General features: G+C 35.8%; 1 protein-coding gene across 1 annotated transcript in view; it reads right to left on the bottom strand.

The window, feature by feature from the left end:
- SMCHD1 (structural maintenance of chromosomes flexible hinge domain containing 1) overlaps window positions 1-24482 on the bottom strand; it is a 168606-nt gene that overhangs the window by 92242 nt on the left and 51882 nt on the right. The window contains exons 8-19 of the mRNA XM_080684014.1: window positions 22882-23048; window positions 21396-21486; window positions 20526-20736; window positions 17526-17646; window positions 17264-17447; window positions 15676-15870; window positions 13801-13914; window positions 12162-12268; window positions 11289-11371; window positions 11003-11116; window positions 1644-1721; window positions 1448-1567 (exon numbers count right to left, since the gene is read on the bottom strand). Of these exons, the coding sequence (XP_080540140.1) occupies window positions 1448-1567; window positions 1644-1721; window positions 11003-11116; window positions 11289-11371; window positions 12162-12268; window positions 13801-13914; window positions 15676-15870; window positions 17264-17447; window positions 17526-17646; window positions 20526-20736; window positions 21396-21486; window positions 22882-23048 (1585 nt within the window). The remainder of the gene's footprint in view (window positions 1-1447; window positions 1568-1643; window positions 1722-11002; window positions 11117-11288; window positions 11372-12161; window positions 12269-13800; window positions 13915-15675; window positions 15871-17263; window positions 17448-17525; window positions 17647-20525; window positions 20737-21395; window positions 21487-22881; window positions 23049-24482) is intronic.

The following is a 24482-nucleotide window of genomic DNA, read 5'->3' on the forward strand; positions in this document are numbered from 1 at the left end:
CCCTGCAGGCCTGGTCACCCCTAACTGCCCTCCCCTGCAGGCCTGGTCCCTCCCAACTGCTCTCCCCTGCAGGCCTGGGTCCCCTCCAAATGCCCTCCCCTGCAGGCCTGGTCCCTCCCAACTGCCCTCCCCTGCTGGCCTGATCGCCCACAACTGCCCTCCCCTGCCGGCCATCTTGAGGTGGCCATCTTGTGTCCACATGGGGGCAGCCATCTTGTGTGTTGGAGTGATGGTCAATTTGCTATTACTCTTTTATTAGATAGGATATGAGACTCTCAACAGTCTTTCCCAGCTTGGCTCCCAAAATGTTGGCAGCCAGGTGTTTACCCTCCTACCAGGAGAATGGAAGGCTCCACTCTAGGGAATCTGGACAAAGAAAGAAAAACCTAAAAATTTCCCATCATAATCTCCCAAATAAAATAAAAGCTTAAAAATATCCTATTCTTAAATGTGGACAAGTCACCAGTCAGGTAAAAGCATCTAATATGAAAGACCTAGACAAATGTGAAAATATCTACAGGGAGAAAACATACAGTGAATAAAGAAAATTTAAAAGCTTCAAGAAAAACTGCCACTATTATTAATAAGCTGAGAGTATAAAGATACTGAGTCCATGAGGTAGAAGGAGAATGCATTAAAAGGGGATAAAAAGAGAATGAAAATATGTTTTAGAAAGTAAAAAAAGGAGCCCTAGAAGGTGTGGCTCAGTTAGTTGAACATCGTACTGTGCACCAAAAAGGTTGCCGGTTCAATTCTTTGTCAGGGCACATACCCAGGTTGGTGGTCCAGTCCTGTTGGGGTGCATAGGAGAGACTACGGATCAATGTTTCTCTCTCACATTGATGTTTCTCTCTTCCTCTACCTTCCCCTCTCTATAGAGTCAGTAAAAATATATTTTAAAAAAAGAAACTAAAACATGATAGCAGAAAAAATCCTCAACAGAAAGTGTAATACTAGTACATCGTGTTAATGAAATCTCACATAAAGTAGAAAATTAAATCCAAGAGATGGGAACTAGAAAAAAGAGTATCAGTCAATATCAGACACCTCAGTCAAGAGGGCCAACATCTTGATATCAGATGTTGTAGAAAGACAAACAGAATAGGGAATCAAAATACTTTAAAGAAAATTCCTAGAATTTAAAATTTCAGAAATTGGGACCAAAAAACAGATTCACCAAATGTATAGGTGTTGGGAAAGAGGGATTCATATGCAAAAGTCAGGAATCAGAATAGCTTTAGACTTTACCAGGAACAATGAAAGCTAGATAACAATGATGTCTTCAAAATTTACAAGAAACGTAACAGTCAAGAAGAACTACAAAGTCATTTTAAGATCTAAATGGTTATGCAATTGGTCAAATGTCTTTTACTAAATTATCTATTTATTCCTCCTTAATTTAAAATACCACCTTTAGCATATAAATGTGTATTAATATTTTGCTTACCTTTAACAGAAAATTTAATTGCTTTACATGGTAGTGGTCTTCCAGCATAAGTGTCTGCATTACTTTCATTCAATACAACTTGTAATTTCAATGTATAATTCCCTAATTTTTGAATATTTTCTGGAAAAATAAAAAAGAAATTATAAATCAAGTCAACATGACATTGATACAATTTTTAACATTCAGAATAACTCACCCATTTTTTTAAACCAGTAAGGCCATTTTCCTCCATGTTGACTAATATGTGAAATGATTTCTTTATTTCCACTTGAAGCTTAATAAAAGAAAAAAAAAACAAGCATTTATTACCTGTGAAACTGAGTATGAATATAAAGTGTTACAATAGCGTCAAATATTTCTTTTTTTGCTTTAATTTTTAAAAGTTATTTTGAAACTTTGAAAGATCTAAAGCATATATTCAACCGCAGCCAATCAAGCCCTGTTTCAGTGTTACCCCTCCTAATGTTCTATAAAGCTCACTTTTGCCTGTGAAAATTAATAAACAGAAACTTCATTTAAAATGGAGTCCGAGTACATTGAAAAAAGAGATAGAGGAAGATATAAACAAGTGGAAGAATATACTGTATTCATGAATTGGTAGAATTAACATTATTAAAATGTCCATACTACCCAAGGCAATCTACAGGTTCAATGCAATCCCTATTAAAATAACAACAGCATATTTCACAATCTAGAATATTCCAAAAATTTATATGGAACCAAAAAAGACCCAAAATAGCCACAGCAATCGTGAGAAAAAACAAAGTTGGAGGGATCACAATACCAGTTATCTATACTACAAAGCCACGGTAATCAAAACAGCCTGATACTGGCATAAAAACAGGCATAGAGAACAATGAAACAGAACAGAGACCCCAGAAACTGACCCACACCATTACAGTCAATAAATATGTGACAAAGGAGGCAAGAGCATGTTACAGAAAACCGAAGAAGAACAAAGCAATACTTAGAGAGATGGAGTTACATTTATTACGCGCGGGTCCAGAGGAGAATGTCTCTCAAATTCTGGGCCCGAACATGCAGGAATTTTCCCTATTTATATGTTTTTACCTTCTTTGTCTCCCAAATATGGGGTATTTCCAGTCCCTTTGCAAATTCTTAAAGTGCCCGTATGTGCTGGGGCCTCGAGACCTCAACCAGAGACCTGGCCTGGCGCCAGCACTGATAACCTTGTCTGGGGAAGGTTTAATGGCCTCTCTGAAGTGGGAGTAGTCTTAGCAAGCAAGAATTTACAGAAGCCAAATAGCAGAGCTAAAATTTCAAACAGCAGTATTTATATAAGATGGATGCTTCAAGCATACAACGGAATAACGACAGTCTCTTCAATAAATGAAGCTGAGGGAATTGATCAGATACATGCAACAAAGTGAAACTAGTCCACCAAATTACACGATAAACAATAATATATTAAAAATGACAAATATAATTTTGTGAAACCATAAAAATCCTAGAAGAAAACAGGCAGTAAAATCTCAGACACATCACACAGCAGTATTTTTGCTGATACATCTTCTAGGGCCGTGGTTGGCAAACTGCGGCTCGCGAGCCACATGCGGCTCTTTGGCCCCTTGAGTGTGGCTCTTCCACAAAATACCACGGCCTGGGCGAGTCTATTTTGAAGAAGTGTAGTTAGAAGAAGTTTAAGTTTAAAAAATTTGGCTCTCAAAAGAAATTTCAATCATTGTACTGTTGATATTTGGCTCTGTTGACTAATGAGTTTGCCGACCACTATCCTAGGGCAAGAGAAACAAAGGAAAAAATAAACAAATGGGACTACATCAAACTAAAAAGCTTCTGCACAGCAAAAGAAACCATCAACAAAATGAAAATGGAACTGTATGGGAGAAGATATTTGCCAATGATACATCTGATAAAGGGTTATCTTTCAAAATATATGAAAAACTCATACAACTCAACACCAAGGAGACAAAAAATCCAATGTAAAAAATGGGCAAAGGACCTGAACAGACACTTTTCCAAAGATGACACATAGATGGCCAACAGACATATGAAAAAACGTTCCATGTCACTAACCATCAGAGAGATGCAAATAAAAACTACAGTGAGGTATCACCTCACACCGGCCAGAATGGCTACCATCAATAAAAAACAACAAGTGCTGGTGAGGATGTAGAGAAAAGGGAACCCTAGTGCACTGCTGCTGGAAATGCAGACTGCTGCAGATACCATGGAAAAAGGTATGGGGTTTCCTCAAAAAATTAAATATTGATCTGCTGTTTGCAGCGATCACACTTCTGTGAATATATCCTAAGAATCCCAAAACACCAAACAGAAAGAATATATGCACCACTGTGTTCATAGCAGTGACAGCTCAAGTGCCCATCAGTACATGAGTGGATAAAAAAGCAGTGGTACATTTACACAATGGAATACTATGTGGCTGAAAAAAAAGAAAGATCTCTTAAACTTTGTGAAAAGCATGGATGAATCTGGAGATTATGCTTTATTTATTTATTTATTTTTTTTTAGCTTCCTCCCTTTAATTAGCTTTTGTTTTGTTTTTTTTTTTAATAAATCTATATTCAGATTATTACAATTATTTCTCCTTTTTCCCCCCATAGCTCCCCTCCACCCATTTCCCACCCCACCTTCTGCCCTTACCTCCCCCCCACTGTCCTAATCCATAGGTGTATGATTTTTGTCCATTCTCTTCATGAACCCCCCATACCCCTTTCCCCCTGAGAATTATCAGTCCACTCCCTTTCTATGCCCCTGATTCTATTATATTCACCAGATTATTCTGTTCCTCAGGTTTTTAATTCACTTGATTTTTAGGTTCGCTTGTTGATAGATATGTATTTGTTGTTCATAATTTTTCTCTTTACGTTTTTCTTCTTCCTCTTTTTTAAGAATACCTTTCAGCATTTCATATAATACTGGTTTGGTGGTGATGAACTCCTTCAGCTTTTTCTTATCTGTGAAGCTCTTTATCTGCCCTTCAATTCTGAATGATAGCTTTGCTGGGTAGAGTAATCTTGGTTGTAGGTTCTTGCTATTCATCACATTGAAAATTTCTTGCCACTCCCGTCTGGCCTGCATAGTTTCTGTTGAGAAGTCAGCTGACAGTCGTATGGGTGCTCCCTTGTAGGTAATTAACTGTTTTTCTCTTGCTGCTTTTAATATTCTCTTTTTGTCTTTTGCTCTTGGTATTTTAATTATGATGTGTCTTGGTGTGGTCCTCTTTGGATTCCTTTTGTTTGGGGTTCTGTGGGCTTCCTGGACTTGTAAGTCTATTTCTTTCACCAGGTGGGGGAAGTTTTCGGTCATTATTTCTTCAAATAGGTTTTCAGTATCTTGCTCTCTCTCTTCTTCTGGCACCCCCATAATTCTGATGTTGGTACGCTTGAAGTTGTCCCAGAGTCTTCTTACATTATCTTCAACTTTTTGGATTTTTTTTTTGCTTTTTGCTTTTTCGGTTGAGTGTTTTTTGCTTCTTTGTATTTCAATTCTTTGACTTGATTCTTGGGTTCCTCTATTCTGTTTCTGGGTCTCTGTATAATATTTTTTATTTCAGTCAGTGTATGTTTAATTTCTAGTTGGTCCTTTTTCATATCTTCGAGGGTCTCGTTATATTTATCGGCCTTTTCTAGGATATTCTTAAAAAGTCTTATAACCGTGGTTTTGAATTCTATATCCAGTCGTTTGTTTTCCTCCATTTCTTTCGTTTGTGATCTGATTCTTTGACCCCGCATTTTCACTGATTCCCTGAGTTGGTAAGGTAGATATTTGTGCTAGGTTTCCAATATGGCCCAGTGGGTCTGCTTCCCCAGTTAACCTGAGGTGGACACTCTTGGTGCACCCCTTTGTGGACTGTGTGTACAGCCTTGTTGTAATTAAGTCTTTATTGTTGTCTGGAGATTATGCTTAGCGAAATAAGTCAGTCAAAGAAAGACACATATCACAAGATCACACTTATATGTGTTAGATTCTAACGAACAAAATAAATCAAAGAACAAAATAGGTCCAGAGGCATGGATGCATGGAACAAACTGACAGATCTCGCAGGGCAGTGTAGTGGGGAGGACAGGAAGAAATGAACCCAAGAACATATATGCCCATGGACACAGACAATAGTGTAGGAAGGGCTAGGGTGGGGCAAGGGTTGGGTGGAGGGGAGTAAAGCGGGGGGGGGGGGGGGAATCGGGAACATCTGTAATACTGTGAACAATAAATAAATAATTTTTTTCAAGATTAAAAAAGCACTGTTTATATAATCTCTAAGATATAGAGATCTACTGTTAAGAGAAAAAAGGGATAAAAACATACTTATATAAATAAAATATGCTATCTTTTTTGTAAGGGAAGAAATATGCACATGATCTCACTCATTTGGGGATAATGAAAAACATTATAAACTGATGAACAAAAAGATAGATACAGAGGCAGTAAAGCATCAGACTGTCAAATTACAGCGGGAAGGTTAGGGAGAGGTGGGGGAAATAAGAGATCAACTGAAGGACTTATATGCATGCATATAAGAGTAACCAACGGATGCAAAACATTGGGGAGTGAGGGCATGTATGGGAGTGGGGGGGGGGGCAATGGTAAGATATGTACACATATAATACCTTAATAAAAAAAATAAAGAAAAGAAAAATTGTAGTATCAAAAAAAAAAAAGAAATATGAATATATTTGTTCTTGCTTAGAATTATAATAGGAAAAATAGGAAAGATAAGCCAAAAAGTAATACAATTACTACATAAAGGAGAAAGAAAACAGAGCAGAGAAATAACATCACTTCTCTGAAATATTCTTTATTATTTTTTACATTGAAATGATGTTAATGACTTAAATATTTTTAAAAACCCATTGAAACAAAGCAATTCATAAGCAAAACCAAAATGTATGTCAAGTAGATGATGTAACCACATTAAAAAGACAGAATTATTTTCAGTGATGTTAGAATTTTTTTATAATTTACACAGAGAAATAATTCAAAAGTCTTCTTAGTAGTAATTATATTAGTACTAGAGGCCCGGTGCATGAAATTCGTGCACGAGGGGAGTCCCCTCAGCCCAGCCTGCACCCTCCCCAATCCGGGATCTCTGGGGGCAGTCAGACATCCCTCTCACAATCTGGGACCACTGGCTCCTAACTGCTCACCTGCCTGCCTGCCTGATCGCCCCTAACTGCCCACCCCCCCCTGTTGGCCTGGTTGCCCCCAACTGCCCCCCCACTGGCCTGGTCATCCATCACTGCCCCCTCTGCTGGCCTGGTTGCCCCTCACTGTCCCCCCGCACCGGCCTGGTCGCCCCCAACTACCCCCCGTGGGCCTGGTCGCCCCACGCAGCCTGCTGCTCAGTCGTTTGGTCGCCCCTCACTGACCCCCCTGCCGGCAGGTCACCCCATGCAGCCTGTTCAGTCGTCTGTTTGGTTGCAATGGTTGCTGAGGCTTTTATATAGATAGATTATTTTGAAATTATTTAAAAATATGTTGTTGATTTTTTTTAGAAAGAAAAGAAGGGAGAGGGATAGAAAGAAACATTGATGAGAGAGAAACATCAATTTGCTGCCTCCTACACACACCCCGCTGAGGATTTCAGGCATGTGCCCTGAGTGGGAACCAGGTGACCTCTTGGCTCATGGATCGATGCTCAACCACAGAGCCACACCAGATGGGCAACTTTCTGATTTTTTAAAATTTTTTTAAAAAATCTTTATTGTTAAAAGTATTACATAGCCCCCCCCCCCTCCAAATGACCCACTTTCCCCACCCAGGCCTTCACCACCCTATTGTCTGTGTCCATAAGTTATGCATATATGCATACAAGTTCTTTGGTTGATCTCCTCTCACCCACCCCCACTCTCCTGATTTTTAATTAATGTATTTTTGAACAAATACTTATTCATTATCTCCTATGTACTAGGTACTAGAAAAAAGTGAAGAATATAAACATTATCCTTGCTTTCATGGAGTTTCTATCTTTAAAGCAAGCAGTCCAACAAAATATATTGCCTATGGCAGCTTTATTCCAGAAAGGCAGTTAGGTAGCTATGACAAAAAAACTTAAAGACACCTCAAAGCCTAAATATTTACTACCCAATCGTTCACAAATACTTTGCTACCTTTGTTCTAAACAGCAAAGACACATTTAATAAATAACAGAGTTTTGAGTTATAAAAATAAATTTAAGGAAATGAATGTGAAACCAGAAAATCGTAATGGAAAATATCTATCATTATTATTAGAAGTTTCTCTGACCAAGTGACAATCTGAACCCTGAAAAATAAAGCTTGTCAAAGATATGCTATTCGAAAGTTTAAGGCAGAAGAAACATATGCAAAGAAAGGTTTAGAGGTGGGAAAATTGGATTTTTATGGGAACAAAAAGAATGTAATTATGATTAGGAGTATGGTAAATGAGGATGAAAATGGTATAAAATGAAGTTAAAGAGGGAGACAGGGCTAGATCATGTGTAAAATCTTACAGGTCTATTAAAATTCCACAGCTAACATCATACCTAACGAAAGACTGAAAGCTTTACTTCTATTCAATACATTATTGGAAGTCCTAGCCAGAGTAATCAGGAAAAAATAAAAGAATCCATTTGGAAAGGAAGACATAAAATGACCTCTGTTCATATGACAGTATCTTATATAGAGAAAAACCTAAAGATTTCACAAAAACTTGTTAATAGTTAAAAAATTCAGTAAACTTGTGGGATACAAAATCATATTCATGGATTGTTGAGATGACAATAATATCCAACTGATCTACAAATTCAATGTAACCCTTATCAAAACCCTAATGACATATTTTGCAGAAATAGAGAACCCATTCTAAATTCATATAAAATCTCAAGGGTCCCAAAGAGCCAAAACAATCTTGAAAAGGAAGAAAAAAACTGAATGACTCACAAAGAACAGTGTGGTACTTACTCAGCCATAAAAAAAAAAAAAATTAAAATCATGTAATTTGCGATAGCATGGATGGAGCTGGAGGGTATTTTGGTAAGTAAAATACCACATAATTTCATTTGTAGAATCATGTGAAATCTAAAAAACAAAACTAATGAACAAAAAAAAACAAAAAACAGATAGATACAAGAAACAAACTTGGTGGTTACCAGAGAGGGGAAGGGTGGGCAAAATAGATGAAAGAGTTTAAGAGAGGTACAAACTTCCAGTTATAAAGTAAGTCATGGAATGTAATGTAACACATAGGGAATATCTATATATATATAAAACCTAAATATATAAAAGGCAAATATGGGAAGTGTCCCCTCGGGAGTTCAATCTCTCACTATGACGTGCACTGACCACCAGGGGGCAGTGTGGAATGAAGGAAGGCCCCAGCCAGCAGCCGTTAGGCCCCAATGGGCTCTGATCACCGGCCAGGCCTAGGGACCCTATCCATGCATAAATTTTGTGCACCGGGCTTCTAGTCCTATATAATAAAAGCTAATATGCAAATCGACCAAACAGCAGAATGACCGGTCTCTATGACGTGCACTGACCACCAGGGAGCAGACGCTCAATGCAGGAGCTGCCTCCTGGTGGTCAGTGTGCTCCCACAGGGAGAGCGCCCCTCAACCAGAAGCCGGGCTCACGGCTGGCGAGAGGCAGTGGTGGTGGCCTCTCCTGCCTCTGCAGCAGTGCTAAGGATGTCCAACTACCGGCTTAGACCCACTCCCCACCCCCCAACAGCTCCCAGACTGTGAAAGGGCACAGGCCGGGCTGAGGGACACCCCCACCCTGAGTGCACGAATTTCGTGCACCAGGACTTTAGTATATATATAAAAGCCTAAGCGACCAGCCAAATGGTTGGTAGGTATGATGTGCACTGACCACCAGGGGGCAGACGCTTGACACAGGAGCTGCTGAGCAACAGTAACTTTGTAGAGTGCCCTCTTGCACTCCGGGACCCCTCGGGGGATGTCAGATTGCCAGTTTCGGCCCGATCCCCACAGGCCAGGCCGAGGGATGCCACCTGACAGAGGGACCCCACTCATTCCGCTGACGCCCTTTGAGCCCCAGTGCCGCCTCCGGTGCAGCCGGCCTCGGAGGGACCATGGGAGGTTGGCTCCAGGGCTTGTCCTGCCTGTCTCGCCCAGTCCCACCCCTGCCAGCCACCTTCTAATTAATTTCCTTTCAATGTGCATGAATCTGTGCACCAGGCCTCTAGTAGTCAATAACAAATGTAACAACTTTGTATGGTGACAGAGGTAACTAGACTTATAGTCAGAATCATTTAATAATTTATATAAATATCAGAATCACTTATAATGTACATCTGAAGCCAATAGGATATTGTATGTCAATTATATGTCAATAAAATTTTTTTAAAACCAACATACAAAAACAACAATGTAGTACTGTCATAATGACAGACATATAGACCAATGGAATTCAATACAGCACCCTTCCATATATGGTTAAATGATTTTTGACAAGGATACCATGACCATTCAATGAGGAAAGAAGTCTTTTTGACAAATGACGCTGGGAAAACTGAATATCCCCATGCAAAAGAAGATAACCATATTAAAAAAAAAATAACCTATATAAAAGTCAACTCAAAATGGATCAAATAATAAAATGTAAGAGCTAAAACTGCAAAACTCATAGAAGTAAACATTCAAGAAAAGCTTCATAACACTGGATTTGGCAATGACTTATTGGATATGACACTGAAAGCACAGGCAACAAAAGCAAAAATAGACAAATTGGACTATATCAAAATCTAAAACTTTTCTGCATCAAAACCCACCATCAACAGGGTAAAAAGGCAACCCACGGAGTCAAAGAAAATACCTACAAATCATATTATCTGACAAGGGATTATTGTACAAACTATATAAAAAAACTCCTACAAATCAACAACAAACAAAAAAAACAATTTGATTTTAAAATGGACAAAGGACTGGATTAAACATTTCTCAAAGAATATGTAGAGATGGCCAATAAGCATATGTGAAAAGATGCTCAACTTCACTGATCATTAGGAAAATGCAAATCAAAAACCACAATAAGGTATCATTCATAACAATTAGGATGAGATTAAAATAACTAAATAGCATGTTGGCAAGGATGTGGAGATATTGGAACCCTTCTATGGGAATGTATAATGGTACAGCCACTGTGTGGACAATGGATAAAAAAGTTAACAAACAAGGTGACTCAAGATGAGCAATAATAACCAGTTCTTTTCTCTTTACCAAAGAGTGGGTAAGGCTTATTATGTGAACCAAGTACTTTTGGCCAACAGATTCTGAGTCACAGTATTTTCTACTTAGAGGGGATTTAAAGATTATTTACATTCCTATCTAGTACAAATTGCTATACATGTATTTTAGCCCATATAGTTACCTACATGGGAAAATTCAGACTAAAGTTTTTTTAAAAAAAACTAAGAATATTATCAATTAAAAAACTCAAATTATTCATAACACATTTGAAATTCCTAACTTTAATAAAATCTAAGGTTGCTGAGTTTCTTCATTATACGATTAAAATCTGTACTATACATTTAAGAACAATATTAAAGATCCAAATTAGTTTTTATACTTACTGTGTAATATAACTTTGAGCTCAACCAGGAGTTTCTTTGACCCTCCATGACCTGTTCCTGGAAGCTTTTGCATCGCTTCTCCTTTTTTATTCAGTATTTCAATCCTTAATGCACCTATTATTCCAAAATTTAAAGTAAGAGTGTCTTAGTTACACCCAATAATATGATGAACTTGCCAGGTCTTCACACTGCATTTTAATTTTTCATGGTCTTTTACATACTGGGAATGTTAGACACAGAAAAGCCTTTTTTTCAGTATTAAGAAAAAAATAAACCAAAAACATACCAATGGTAGTTCCAGCAGGCCTAATCTCATTGGGAAATAATTCATCTCCTTCAGGCCAAGTTACTGACAATCTATCAGGAAGCCTAATAGGAAACCAGCACGTTAATGTTGAAGCCCACATTTAAAAAATTAACATTTTGAGTATTTCTCCATGTTATAAATTATTTTGGAATACAAAACACTTTAGTTTCACAAACTGTGTTAATTATGGTTTTAATTAGAAAACAGAAGTTACAAGAAACTTCAGTATTTCTCATATATTTTGAAAGGTTAAATCTGAACTTCTACATGACTAATAATCTAAAAGTGTTCTCCACTTTAACCATCACTGTGGCTACTGAAAAGTCAGGCAAAACCTCTTAGTATTAAGAGCCAGAATTTGTCAATTTTTCATTTATTGTGTAAGTTATCCTTTGGAGATATGATAAATTCTTAAGAAGGATTACACCAGTTAGATTCAGTGAGAATCAAAATGTCTCCATCATTAGCTATACAAGAGTCACAGAGAGAATTTTGTTTTTCAATTTCCTTTTACTTCTCTTGCACTAATCTTTACCTCTCAGAAGTTACTACAATTTTCCTCTTGTTGTAGGCCAAAGTTGTTTTTTCTTTAAAAATATCCTAATCATAGTGCCTGTAATAGTGATACTTTAGATATATAAAATTTCCTTTTTTTTCTGTACAACAAATATAGGATTCTGTTTTTGTAACTAGAGCTCTCGATTTTTTAATGTTATTTTGTCATAATATATACATCTAGACTACAAATGGCCTATGAGAAGAGCATAAAAACACACTCAAGAATAGTTGAAAGCACTATGATCTACTCTTGATTTTTTTTATTGCTACTATGCATCTTGAAATGTGAATTACCTTGCCATTTCATCTTCTACATATTTTTTTACAGCTTTCTCAGCAAAGGTCCTATCCAGTTTTGCAATTGGCACAACTTTTGTTTCATCATACAGGGCTCGTGGTTCCTAAATCAACAAATTAAATTTGTATCAACCTTTCAAAGAAAACTATTTGAATTTAGCTGCAATAAAAACATTCATTTATTTCTTCCCAAGAAATATATTTACCCTCATTAAATATATAAATTCATAATAGTTATTATTACATTACACCTCTGTATTTATTTCCATTTTTCATGTTACCTCCTTAGGCTTAATTAAATACCATTCAAGGGGGTAGGGGAGGCCGGGGGGGGGAGGTCAATGGGGAAAAAAAAAAGAGACATATGTACTACTATTTGTAATACTTCAAACAATAAAAAAAAAAAGGGAGAAAAAAAATAAAAACCATTCAAATATTAACAAGAGCCTGGTATAGAGATAAAACCCAATCAAGTTTGGAATCAATTTTTAAAATTTAAAATTTTTTACTGCCATTTATTCCCTCTATGCTCTCTTCTACCAACACACATCCCCCTCCATCCCTGCAATCACCATACCGTTGTCCGTGTTCACGAGTTCTCTCTTTTTTTTAATATATATTTATATTGATTTCAGAGAGGAAGGGAGAGGGAGAGAGAGATAGAAACATCAATGATGAAAGAGAATCATTGATTGGCTGCCTCCTGCACGCCCCCTACTGGGAGTTGAGTCCGCAACCTGGGCATGTGCCCTTGACCAGATTCGACCCAGGGACCCTCCAATCCGCAGGCTGACACTATCTATTGAGCCAAGCCAGCTAGGGCCATGAGTTCTCTTTTCACACACTTTTTTACTCAATCTGTGCCCCCAGCACCTTCTCTCCCAGAGCTGTCTCCCTGCTCTCTCTGAGTCTCTATTTTGCTTCTTTGTTCAGTTTGTTCATTAAATTACACATATGAGTTAAAGCATATGGTACTTGTCTTTCCCTGACTGGCTTATTTCACTTAACATAATGTTAGAATAATTCATTCTTAAGAGAATTCTGGCTTTAGTGTTTACTAGTTTATGGGCCTTGGATGAAATGTGCACTTTACAAAATCATTGTGATAAGTAGCAATAATATACACTGAGTGGCCAGATTATTATGATCTCTGAATGCATATTTATCTGGCTACTCAGTGTGTGTGTGTATGTGTGTGTATAATAGAGGCCCGGTGCATGAATTCGTGCCTGGGTGGAGTCCGGCCAGCCTGGCCAGGGGAGGGGACATGGGCAGTTGGCCGGCCTGCTTGCTGGTTGAACTCCTGGTCGAGGGGACAATTTGCATATTAGCCTTTTATTATTTAGGATATATACTGAGTGGCCAGATTATTATGCGTTCAGAGATCATAATAATCTGGCCACTCAGTGTATGTATATTTGTTAAACATTGGGCATACAAATGTTAAATTATATAGATTATTAAAACCACCAAATATGAAATATAAAAACTCATGCTAACACTACCCAATGGAAAAACCTTTGTTTTATTTTCTTTTATTTTTTTTAAACCATTGTACCTTTATTTTTACATTTAAGCAAAAGTAAATGGTACCAACAGACTTTCAATAAATATTTTGTATTACTTGTTGTCTTACCATTGCAATTTGAACCTCTCCTCCAGTAGCATATACTTCTCCATCATGATTACCATAAAGAAAAAATTTTTCTATGCTTCCATAATAAAGAGGAAGTGTCTTGATTGTCTTCACCTAGTATTTAGTTTTGAAAGAAGGCTTTAATGTTAATATTTACTAAGAGAAACAGGTTTAATAGAATAATTACTTCGCAGAACCATTTTATATAAAAGAAAAAACTTGGTATCCATCATTAGAAAAATGAATTTTTAAAAAATCATTCTAATATTCTCATAAATTAGAATTGTGAAGTTCTCTACTTATTCCCAACACATTTTATAAAGACACAGTACATTTTTCATACAAAAATGTCATAGCTATGCGTGTGTCTAAAGGGCCCATAACTCCTTCAAAGTAATTATTATAAATACCAAAGTATCTCAAATCTTTTCCACCATAAAATCTGGCTTTCCGATTATCAACAATGACTTATAAACTCCAACTAGTTATCACTTCTTTCAAATAAATTAGCTTAATACTTGCTGGTATAGGCAAAAGATCTAAATCAGTGGTTCTCAACCTTTCTAATGCCGCGACCCTTTAATACAGTTCCTCATGTTGTGGTGACCCCCAACCATAAAATTATTTTCGTTGCTACTTCATAACTGTAATTTTGCTACTGTTATGAATTGTAATGTAAGTATCTGTGTTTTCCGATGGTCTTAGGCGACCCTGCTAGCGGTTCCCACAACAACATGAGGAACTGTATTAAAGGGTCGCGGCATTAGAAAGGTTGAGAACCACTGCTATAGCATTTCTTTTCCTTACATGGCTTAAAAAAATCAAAGAGTAATTTCCACTATCCAACTCAGAAATCCTCGACAAGAACTATACGAGTTGATACCTAATCTATCTTTTCAGTCTAATTTCTAAACTATTTCTCTTCACATACACATAGCCCAAGTCCACTGCTTGCTGTTTCCCTAAACTTACAAATATCTTTGTCTATGCTCAAATTACCTCTGAGAAAGAATTTGACAAAGCTGATCACTCCCCTTTTCTTAAAACTCTTCACTTGACCTCCATATTCTCCTACTTTCCTTCTATCTCACCAGCTTTCCCTTTCACTCTTGTCAGTTCCCCCGTTTTCATTCTAATCCCTAAATGTTAGAAAAACAAGAATGTAGCTACACACAGTACTTCTAAGTGATTGCATCCAAATCCGAGTTTTAAATACATGACAATGATTCTCACGTTTATTGGAGAGAATGGACCCCCTTCTACCTTTGTAATAATCTGTGTAAACCTGAGCCTACACTTCTTTCAAGGTCCTTACAAAAGCCATTTCCTGCCCAAAGAATTTCATGTTTTACTCTCTTATCCTAGGTCCATCCTTTTTTCATAGTAGTTATCACCTTCTGACCTATTATTACGTTTAGGTTATCTATTTTTAAGCTGTAATATCCCTAAGGTCAAAGCACATCTAATAGATCTCTGAATTCTTCACAACGCATTCTTGTAAGATCTCTAGCAACTTAAAGAAGCACATAATAAAATTTGCTAAAAAGTCAATTTCAAATCATATTAAACATTGAAAGTATCCATTTGAGTAAAGTTTATTGCAAGAAACAATAAAACCTTGCTAACTGAGCCTTAGGCAACAAGCAATTTTTTTTTAATGCCATGCTAAATTATGGAATTAAAATCAGTTTGGCCTTTTCATTTTTTCCTGGCTCCTGAGGAACCAATCAATACATACATTTTTTTAGTTGTTGCTAAATTCTAATACATCCAACCAATGTCACCCCAATAAATTCAATAAAGTTTTTAATTCTAGTACATCTATTAGTTTCAAATTCTACTAAATACTGAATCTAAAAAAAAAGTTAAACCTACCAGCTGTCCTGCTTTGTATATTTTTCCATCCCACTCTATTGCTGAGTATGTGGCCCAGGGGCCCTGCTTTTTAGAAGGAAGATCAGAACGTGTGATTATTCCTTTAAAAAGTGTAAATTTTATTTGTTTGTCATACTTTTCATGACAGTCTTTGAGCCAGAAAGAAAATTCTCTGTCAATTTTCACTCGCTGCTCCTGTAAAATTTAAAAATATTCTATGAAATATAGTTAACAAATACAACCATGGACACTTGTCATTCATTCCATTTTTTCTTTCACATACCCACCCAGAAAACCTAATAAAAAAGCTAAAATATTTTGCTGGATTTTTCTCCCATACAAATTTAGATTTCTAACAAAACCAGTATTACAGAAAGCAAATCTTTATTGTCATCTTGGAACCAAGTCTCAATAGTCAATACCAGCAATAAAACTTTACTTCCCTGCTTTAAATCTTAAGGTACACAAAAAAATTATGAACAGTAGAGGCAATGAGAAAGGGGTAAATGGAAACCTTATCACTGTGAATCATGCACATTCTCAACAGGGCAATAAATAACTTTTTATGTATTGAGAACAGATATACATATATATAGTACATAAACATACATAAGGCATATCTATGGTATTAAAATATCATGGGGGAAAGCAGTAAGAAAAACAAAAGTCTAAAAAAGGTTCCAGATGAAGGTGATAATAAAAAAAAGGGTTGAGAAACCCTGCTATGCAAAACACATTTTTCCTTTTAATTATGTAACGTATATTTATTACCTATCCCAAAAATTAAATCATAAGGTAAAAACAGTGTTTTCTAATAATATATAAGAAAATATTATTGCTTATCATTCTTCACTCTGCTGAGAGATAGTTTAGAGATTTATACTCAAACATAAGCTGCAATATATTGTTTACTGCCTGTCTTTAGGAGAGTAGGGAAGACAATCTCCACATTACATGCTTTCACAGAAGACAATGCACAAAATTACAAAAGTTCATTTCTTTCTACATCAAAAACTATCATTCTTATTTTATCAATCAATGCATGTATTTTAATACTGACCAATCTCAAATCACCTTTTAGCCCAAAATATTTCAGTTCTACCTCAAGTTCACCCTTAAGATTAGATTAAAATTGCATAGTTTTGTTATTAAAATACAAAGACAGCCCTATATGAGATAAAATTGTTCTTATATACTCTCATTAAATGGATATCCTTTTATAGCTTCTATTCACGATGTCACAGTCTTGATATTAAGATCTAATAAAGAACTTTAAATTTTATCCAAAATCATCTAGCCATTAACAATTTTTAAAAACTTGTTTTTAAAATTGATTTTTAGAAGGGGGGAAAGAAACATTGATTTGTTGTTCCACTTATTTATATATTCATTGGTTGATTATTGTATGTGCCCTGACTGGGGGTGGTATGAACACATAAACCCTCATAGGAAAAATTTACACATATTCTTTTGATTAAATAAAATGAAAAGTATACAAAATGTCTATAAATCTACACTAATAGTGACTTTTGTTGTACATAAAATAGAACATTTGCAAATATTCAAAACTTGATATTTGCAATCATACCTGTCCATTTGAAATCCTTGTAAAAAGGGTGTTCTTATCTTTCAATTTTAGCTCAAGATCCATAAAAGTCAGTTTATTTGTGCTGACCTGGAATCTGTCATTAGTGAATAATGCACCAGATATTCTATTGTAGCACTCAATTGGTGCAAGCCCTCTCTTCTTAGGAGGAGCACACCAGTCAAAGCTTAAATAGAACAAAATAGTAGTTAGTAAAAAGATTAGGTTATAAAACAATATAATTTCAGCAAAAATAAAAACTTACTCTTCAACAGATGTATATGGTATTAGACGTCCGTTCCAAAAACATTCAAAAATAGGCCTTTTCCCTCTTGCAGCTTTCTCAATTATATAACAATCATCATCATCATCTTCATCTTTTAATTCTAGAACACAGGAATAAGTGGAACAAAATGTTTATTGCTATCAAGTATATGAAACTTTTAAAAAGTATATGAAACTTTTACCACTGAGAAATCAATTTCTATAAGTAAAATGTTAAAGCTGCTTCAGAGAAATGATAACAAAAATTCACGATTGTTAACGTTGTATTCTAGAAAATTTAAAGGTAGCTTTATTCTTAGTTTGTCCTCAGAAAGGAAGATTTCCAAAGTGGTTATACATTACCAGTGGGGTTTCTCATTTAAAAGCCAAGAATTACAGGCTGGTATGCTCAGTGGTTGAGCGTTGACTTATGAACCAGGAAGTCACAGTTCGTTTCTGGTCGGGGCACATGCCCGGGTTTCGGGCTCGATCCCTAGTGTGGAGCATGCAGGGGGCAGCAGATCGATGGTTTTCTCTCATCATTGATGCTTCTCTCTCTCTCTCTCCTCTCTCTCTCTCTCTCTCTTTCCTTCTCCCTCTCTCCCTCTCCCTTCCTCTCTGAAATCAATAAAAATATTTTTAAAATAAATAAAGTTAATAATTACTTATATACTAATCAATGTGTTAGGAGCTACACTAGCTAATAAAATTGCAATCATTAAAACCTGTTTATAAAGCAAAAGAGTCACACATCCGAAGACATTGTGCTCTAGCAGAATCCCTCTTCCCTACAAATATAGGAGCATAAATTCTATGCCTAAAACACAAGTTTCAGCCCAGCTGGTGTGGCTCAGTAGTTGAGTGTCAACCTATGAACCAGGAAGTCATGGTTCGATTCCCAGTCAGGGCACATGCCTAAGTTGGAGGCTCAATCCCCAGTGTGGGGAGTACAGGAGGCAGCTGATCAATGATTCTCTCTCATCATTAATGTTTCTAGCTCTCTCTCCTCCCTTCCTTTCAGAAATCAATAAAAATATATTTAAAAAAACAACAACAACAAAAATACAACTTTCACAATTTTGTCAGAACCAGTATGTTCACCTATATATTAGCTGGGAAACCTATGGTATCTAGTAGCAGCAAGTTTATCTAGTTTAGGCAAATTAATCAATACTAAATTTAAGTTTAACTTACATAAACTATTAAATTTGTGAAGATCAGATCCAGGTGATACAGCAAAAATTATATGTTACAAACCATCAAACACACATTTAATACAACTATCTATAGGATTTTATGTTTGTTAGCAATACATTTTCATATATCCACTTAAATCAGGATCAAAGATTATAATAGTGATACAGCAACATCTCAGTTTTTCTGGCATTAAGTCAGCCCCACAAATAAAGACTTCTTCCCACAAAAAAAACCCTCACAAGGAGTCCCTAAATAAAAGTTCCTTTCAGACCGAATTGCTTTGCTCTTAGAGAACCCCTGTAATCGTCACTCCATTTATTGGCTCTTATTTTAAGAAATCCTTTGAAGAACTTGATCTTCCTGTCTACAAGCATACAAATATTAGAAATGGCAAATTAAACAGGGAGTGGAGACATCACAGGAGGTACAGTCACTGAGTAGTAACATGTATGAACACTGAATAAATAATGTTGGACAAAAAAAACAGCGGTTTCTTATTTACCCCTCAAAACACCTCTATGAAGCATGAGACATGTTTTGAAGGGTAACCCATGTCATCTCACAGATAAGGAAAACTGAGATAGGTAGTAAGCACTTTGTCAAAGTTTACACAATAGAAAGTGGCAGAGATGGGATTCAAATCAGGAAATCTGGTTCCAGAACCCACAACACTAAGTACATAGAGGACGTATTCTGAATGAGAAAATTTAATACTTTTAATCTTTGAATTCAATGAAATCTAAATAATCCCACCAGGATTTTTTTTAAGTGAATGTAAAAACAGATTTCAAAGTGTATCTAGAAAAGTAAAAGATTAAGAAATAAGAATTTTGTCAAAAAAGGATACTGAGTGTCTTGCCCTGCAGATATCAATATAGAGTATATAGCTACAAGAAGGTACCATTACTCATCTAAAAAATACAAAATAGCTCTAGCCAGTTTGGCTCAGTGGATAGAGCGTTGGCCTACGGACTGAAGGGTCCCAAGTTCGATTCCAGTCAAGGGCACATGCCAGGGTTGCGGACTCGATTCTCACAGTAGGGGGCATGTAGGAGGCAGCCTATCAATGATTCTCTCTCACCATTGATGTTTCCATCTCTCTCTCCCTCTCCCTTTCTCTCAGAAATCAGTAAAGTATATAAAAATACAAAAATAGATCTATAGTAAAGAAACCAGATATATATCCATATGGGAACTTAATATTATTATAAAAGTGATATTTCAAACTATTTAAAAAATCGTAACATTCAATATAATTGGTGCTAGGAAACTGAATGCGTACATGGAAAAATATTAAAGCCCTACCTTATCCTATACACAAAAAAAGGAGATTAGATTTCAGATACATTACCGAACTAAACATAAAGTAATTTTTTAAAACTACAGGATCATTTTATAGTCTTGAGAAGACTCCATAGTAAGACAAAATCAGAAAGCATGAAGAAAAAACTACAGAAAGTTTAAAACTCCTTTATATATGCCATAGATAATGGAAAAACAATATGGGGGACATATAAAGGATTAATATGCAGTATATAACTAAAAGTTCAGTTCAATAAGAGATCTAAGGTAAAATATATAATGTTTCTTAAAGCCAGTGCTTTATTCATCTAAAAGTGAATATACACAAAAATCAAGACTTATATAAATTATAAATACCTAACATCTTTAAAAGATTTGCATAAAGAAAAAGGTTTTAATATTCATCTAGCCTTAATAGCCCAATTAACAATAATCATGAAAAGAAACAATCACTATCCTAAATCACTTCACATTTTGTAGCTAAGACAACAGTTTAACATACTTGATGGAAAGCATGGATCATCAGGGTAAGTTTCTCTATCATATAAGAAAGGGTGATATCGGATAATCCCTTCCACTACACCGTCTCCTTCAACGTGAGCTTTGAACTCAAAACTATCAGTTGCTGTGTTTATATACAACGTCTGCATGTCATCTTGTATTTCCCTTAGGTTGACAATCTTAGGTGCCTTCCCTTTTTCAAACATAGAAATCTAAAACAAAAATAAAACAAAAATAATTAAATTCTATGATGACTTTTGTTCTCAGCTATGATCCAACAAAGGAATAGGCAAAAACTACCTTTATTTGTACAAGTAATAATTTAGCTGAATGAAATAGTTTACATGATTTAAATAGCTATAAGTAGCATATCAGTAATTAATATACTACTGAAAAATAGAAAGTAAGCAAAAAAAGAGCAAAGCAGAGCTGAAAGACAGATAAGTCATGAGCACATTTACAAGGTGTCTTGCTAGAGGTAGGAAGTGGGACAATGATGTACATGAAATTCTAACAGAACCCAACACTCAAATGTTTTATGGTTCTAAATCTTACTTCACCATCGTAAGACTTCTGTGAACCAAAAGGAAACTATGTCCCTTTTCCTCTCTGCTTTAAGACATAATATTCAGCAACAACTCATATCTCTATAAAAGACAGAGAAAAAAGAAACTAACTATGGTAAACAAAGGTTCCAGAAAAACACATCTCTAAGAATACCTCTTTATCTGGACATCAAAATACCAAAAAACTTTAGTAAAAAGGAGAGAGAAGTTGTTTCTGTATTGTCTGATTTTTCTTATCCAGAGTCACTTGAACTGGAACAGATACCTAATAATTCATAATAACTGAAAAAGGAACTTTATCTTACTTCAATATCAATGTTGTTGAAAGGTCCAACTTCTTTTGATGTACGTTTTTCATTTCCTTTTGGGCCATGAATATAGTAATGATAAATATGCCTAAAATACAGAAAAATAACTTTATACTTTTGATTCATATAAAATTATAGTTCATATATTCTTCTACCAAAAAAAAACTATAACTACTATTTAGCAGTACCCAATAGACACTATATCAAGCTTTTTAAAACATATATCCCATTTAATGATAAAAAATAATCCTGAGATGCAGGTATTATTATACCTCATTTTACTAGAATACATACAGAAATTGGGGTACAAGGAGTTTATATAATTTACCTAAGGTCACAGAACCTAAGAGTTTGGAAGAGATGAAGCTTCAATCCAGGCCTTTCCTACTTCAAAGTTCACATACTTTATATTTCCAAGAAATATAATTCAAAAAACCACTACAAGGCAAGAGGCTATACTTCTACTTGTCAGGGATGTCAAGGACTCAAATATCAAGGAGTGTATAGGACTGGATATGTTTAAGATATCTGTGCAACATGAGCACATTGTTCTATAACACTCATAGTTCCTCTCTTATAGCACTGAAAAATCTTATTCTAATATTCCCAAACAAAAAAATCACTAATTCATTCAATATTATTCCACTAAAAATCACTTCATTTTTAAACCACTACTTTATTTTTAAGTAAAGTTTAAAGATGACTATATTTTGGTGACATTTTATTCAGGGCTAAAACATACCAAATCTAATTATTCCTCAAACAGGGAGTTGCAATCTTCCTTCATATAAATTTTAATTTTAAAAAAGAATTAATTATCCTAGCTACTGTTTAAAATACTATTTAATAAAAGAAAAATCACTAAAAATTGTGAGATATTTCTTCAGACATATCAAAAGCGTTAGCCATTATAATCAAAGATAAATTACAACCATACATTAAGAGTTATTCTTTGTTAGTGTAGGCGTATGTCCTAATTACATGTTTTATATCAACACATAGACTTTTTTTCATATTAATAGACTTGCTGCATTCATTTGATAAACACTTACAGAATATCTACTATGTAACAGGACACACTGGGTAAAAAGCAGCGCATAAAAAAAGACATTCCAATAGGGGAAAGCAAACAAAAAAATAAGTAAAATATATGGCATGGAACATTATGACAGGTCATATAAGAGAAGCACAAAAGGGGGCTATGGGAATGATGACACTGAATTTGATAAATTCTGGCTTATTTTTATCAAAGATGTTATAATGCCTGTGCTTCAATCAACCAATACATTACAGGTGACCAATAAATATTTACAGAATAGGGAACAATTTTAATGCTGACATCAGAGTACTAGTTACTATACTAAAAGGAAGAAAATGGGACATGAGCAAAACAGATAGCCAAGAAGCTTCAGTGTACCTGTAATATTTTCATTCTTAAAAACGGTAAGTAGAAACATGTCCTCAATCAAATATAAATACTTACGCTAACTGTCTTGTCCAAAGATGGAAATAATTTTTCAAGTATGGTATGTGTTCTGATTGTACTCCTGTGATAACCACAGCAGTAAAGCTATTTTTTTCCTTCTCTTCTGAGATAAGACAATGTAGAAATCTTTCATCATCATTTGTAATGTGAACAGAGTCAGATGGCTGCAGAATGAATACAAATAAAACAGATTACATACACCTTAATTGTAATTATAGAAGTAATATTTTGTTATTCACTTGGATAGCTTCAAATACAGTGAGGACAGAGAAACTTTTACACAGATTGCTAATCTGGCACACATAAAGGACTATCGTACCATTATGCTAAACCAATTTTAGAATCATGAAGAAAAAGGGTAAAAAAAAAGAAATACTGAATTTTAAAATGCTGGGAAAAATTAAGGACACTTACCTTAGAATGGAATGAGTCCTTGCTTGGGATACCTACCACTTAATTTAGTCAAGACCAATGCCCAGCCCTCCATGTTTAAGAAAATTAGGATGGGCAATAAACCTAAATAGATACTTTTCAAAAGAAGACATACAGAAGCCCAGAGACATATGAAAACATGCTCAAAGTCACTAATCATCCAAGAAATGCAAATAACCACAACGAGGTACCATCTCACACCTGTCAGAATGGCTATCATCAACAAATCAACAAATGACAAGTGCTGGCAAGGATGCAGAGAAAAAGGAACCCTCGTGCACCGCTGGTGGGAATGCAGACTGGTGCAGCCACTGTGGAGAACAGTATGGAGTTTCCTCAAAAAACTAAAAATAGAACTCCCATATGACCCAGAGATCCAACTTCTAGGAATATATCCCAAGAAACTAGAAACACCAATCAGAAAGGATATATGCATCCCTATGTTCATAGCAGCACAATTTACAATAGCTAAGATTTGGAAACAGCCTAAGTGCCCATCAGCAGATGAGTGAATTAGAAAACTGTGGTACATATACACAATGGAATACTATGCTGCTGTAAAAAGGAAGGAACTCCTACCATTTGCAACAACATGGATGGAGCTGGAGAGCATTATGCTAAGCAAAATAAGTCAGTTGGAGAAAGATAAATATCACAAGATCTCACTCATTTGTGGAATATAATGAACAACATAAACTGATGAACAAAAACAGATCTAGAGACAGTGAAGCATCAATCAGACTGTCAAACCTCAGAGGGAAGGCAGGAGTAAGGGGGAGAGATCAATCAAAGGACTTGTATGCATGCATATAAGAATAACCAATGGACACAGACACCAGGCATGAGCGGGGGCGGGGGGGATGGGGAGCAACGTGGGGATAAGGACACATATATAATACCTTAATCCAGTGGTTGGCAAACTGTGGCTCGCGAGCCACATGAGGCTCACGAGCCGCGGTTTGCTGCTCTGTTGACTAATGAGTTTGCCGACCACTGCCCTAGTCCTTCATACAGGTCTTTTACTTACTAATACAAGGCATGTTAGATGCATACTACTTCCATAACATCTGAAGTATAAACTAACTCAGTGGTCGGCAAACTCATTAGTCAACAGAGCGGCAAACCACGGCTCGCGAGCGGCAGTTTGCCGACCACTGCCTTAATCA

This window comes from Plecotus auritus (assembly GCF_963455305.1).
Source record: "Plecotus auritus genome assembly, chromosome: 8".
Taxonomy (NCBI): Eukaryota; Metazoa; Chordata; class Mammalia; order Chiroptera; family Vespertilionidae; genus Plecotus; species Plecotus auritus.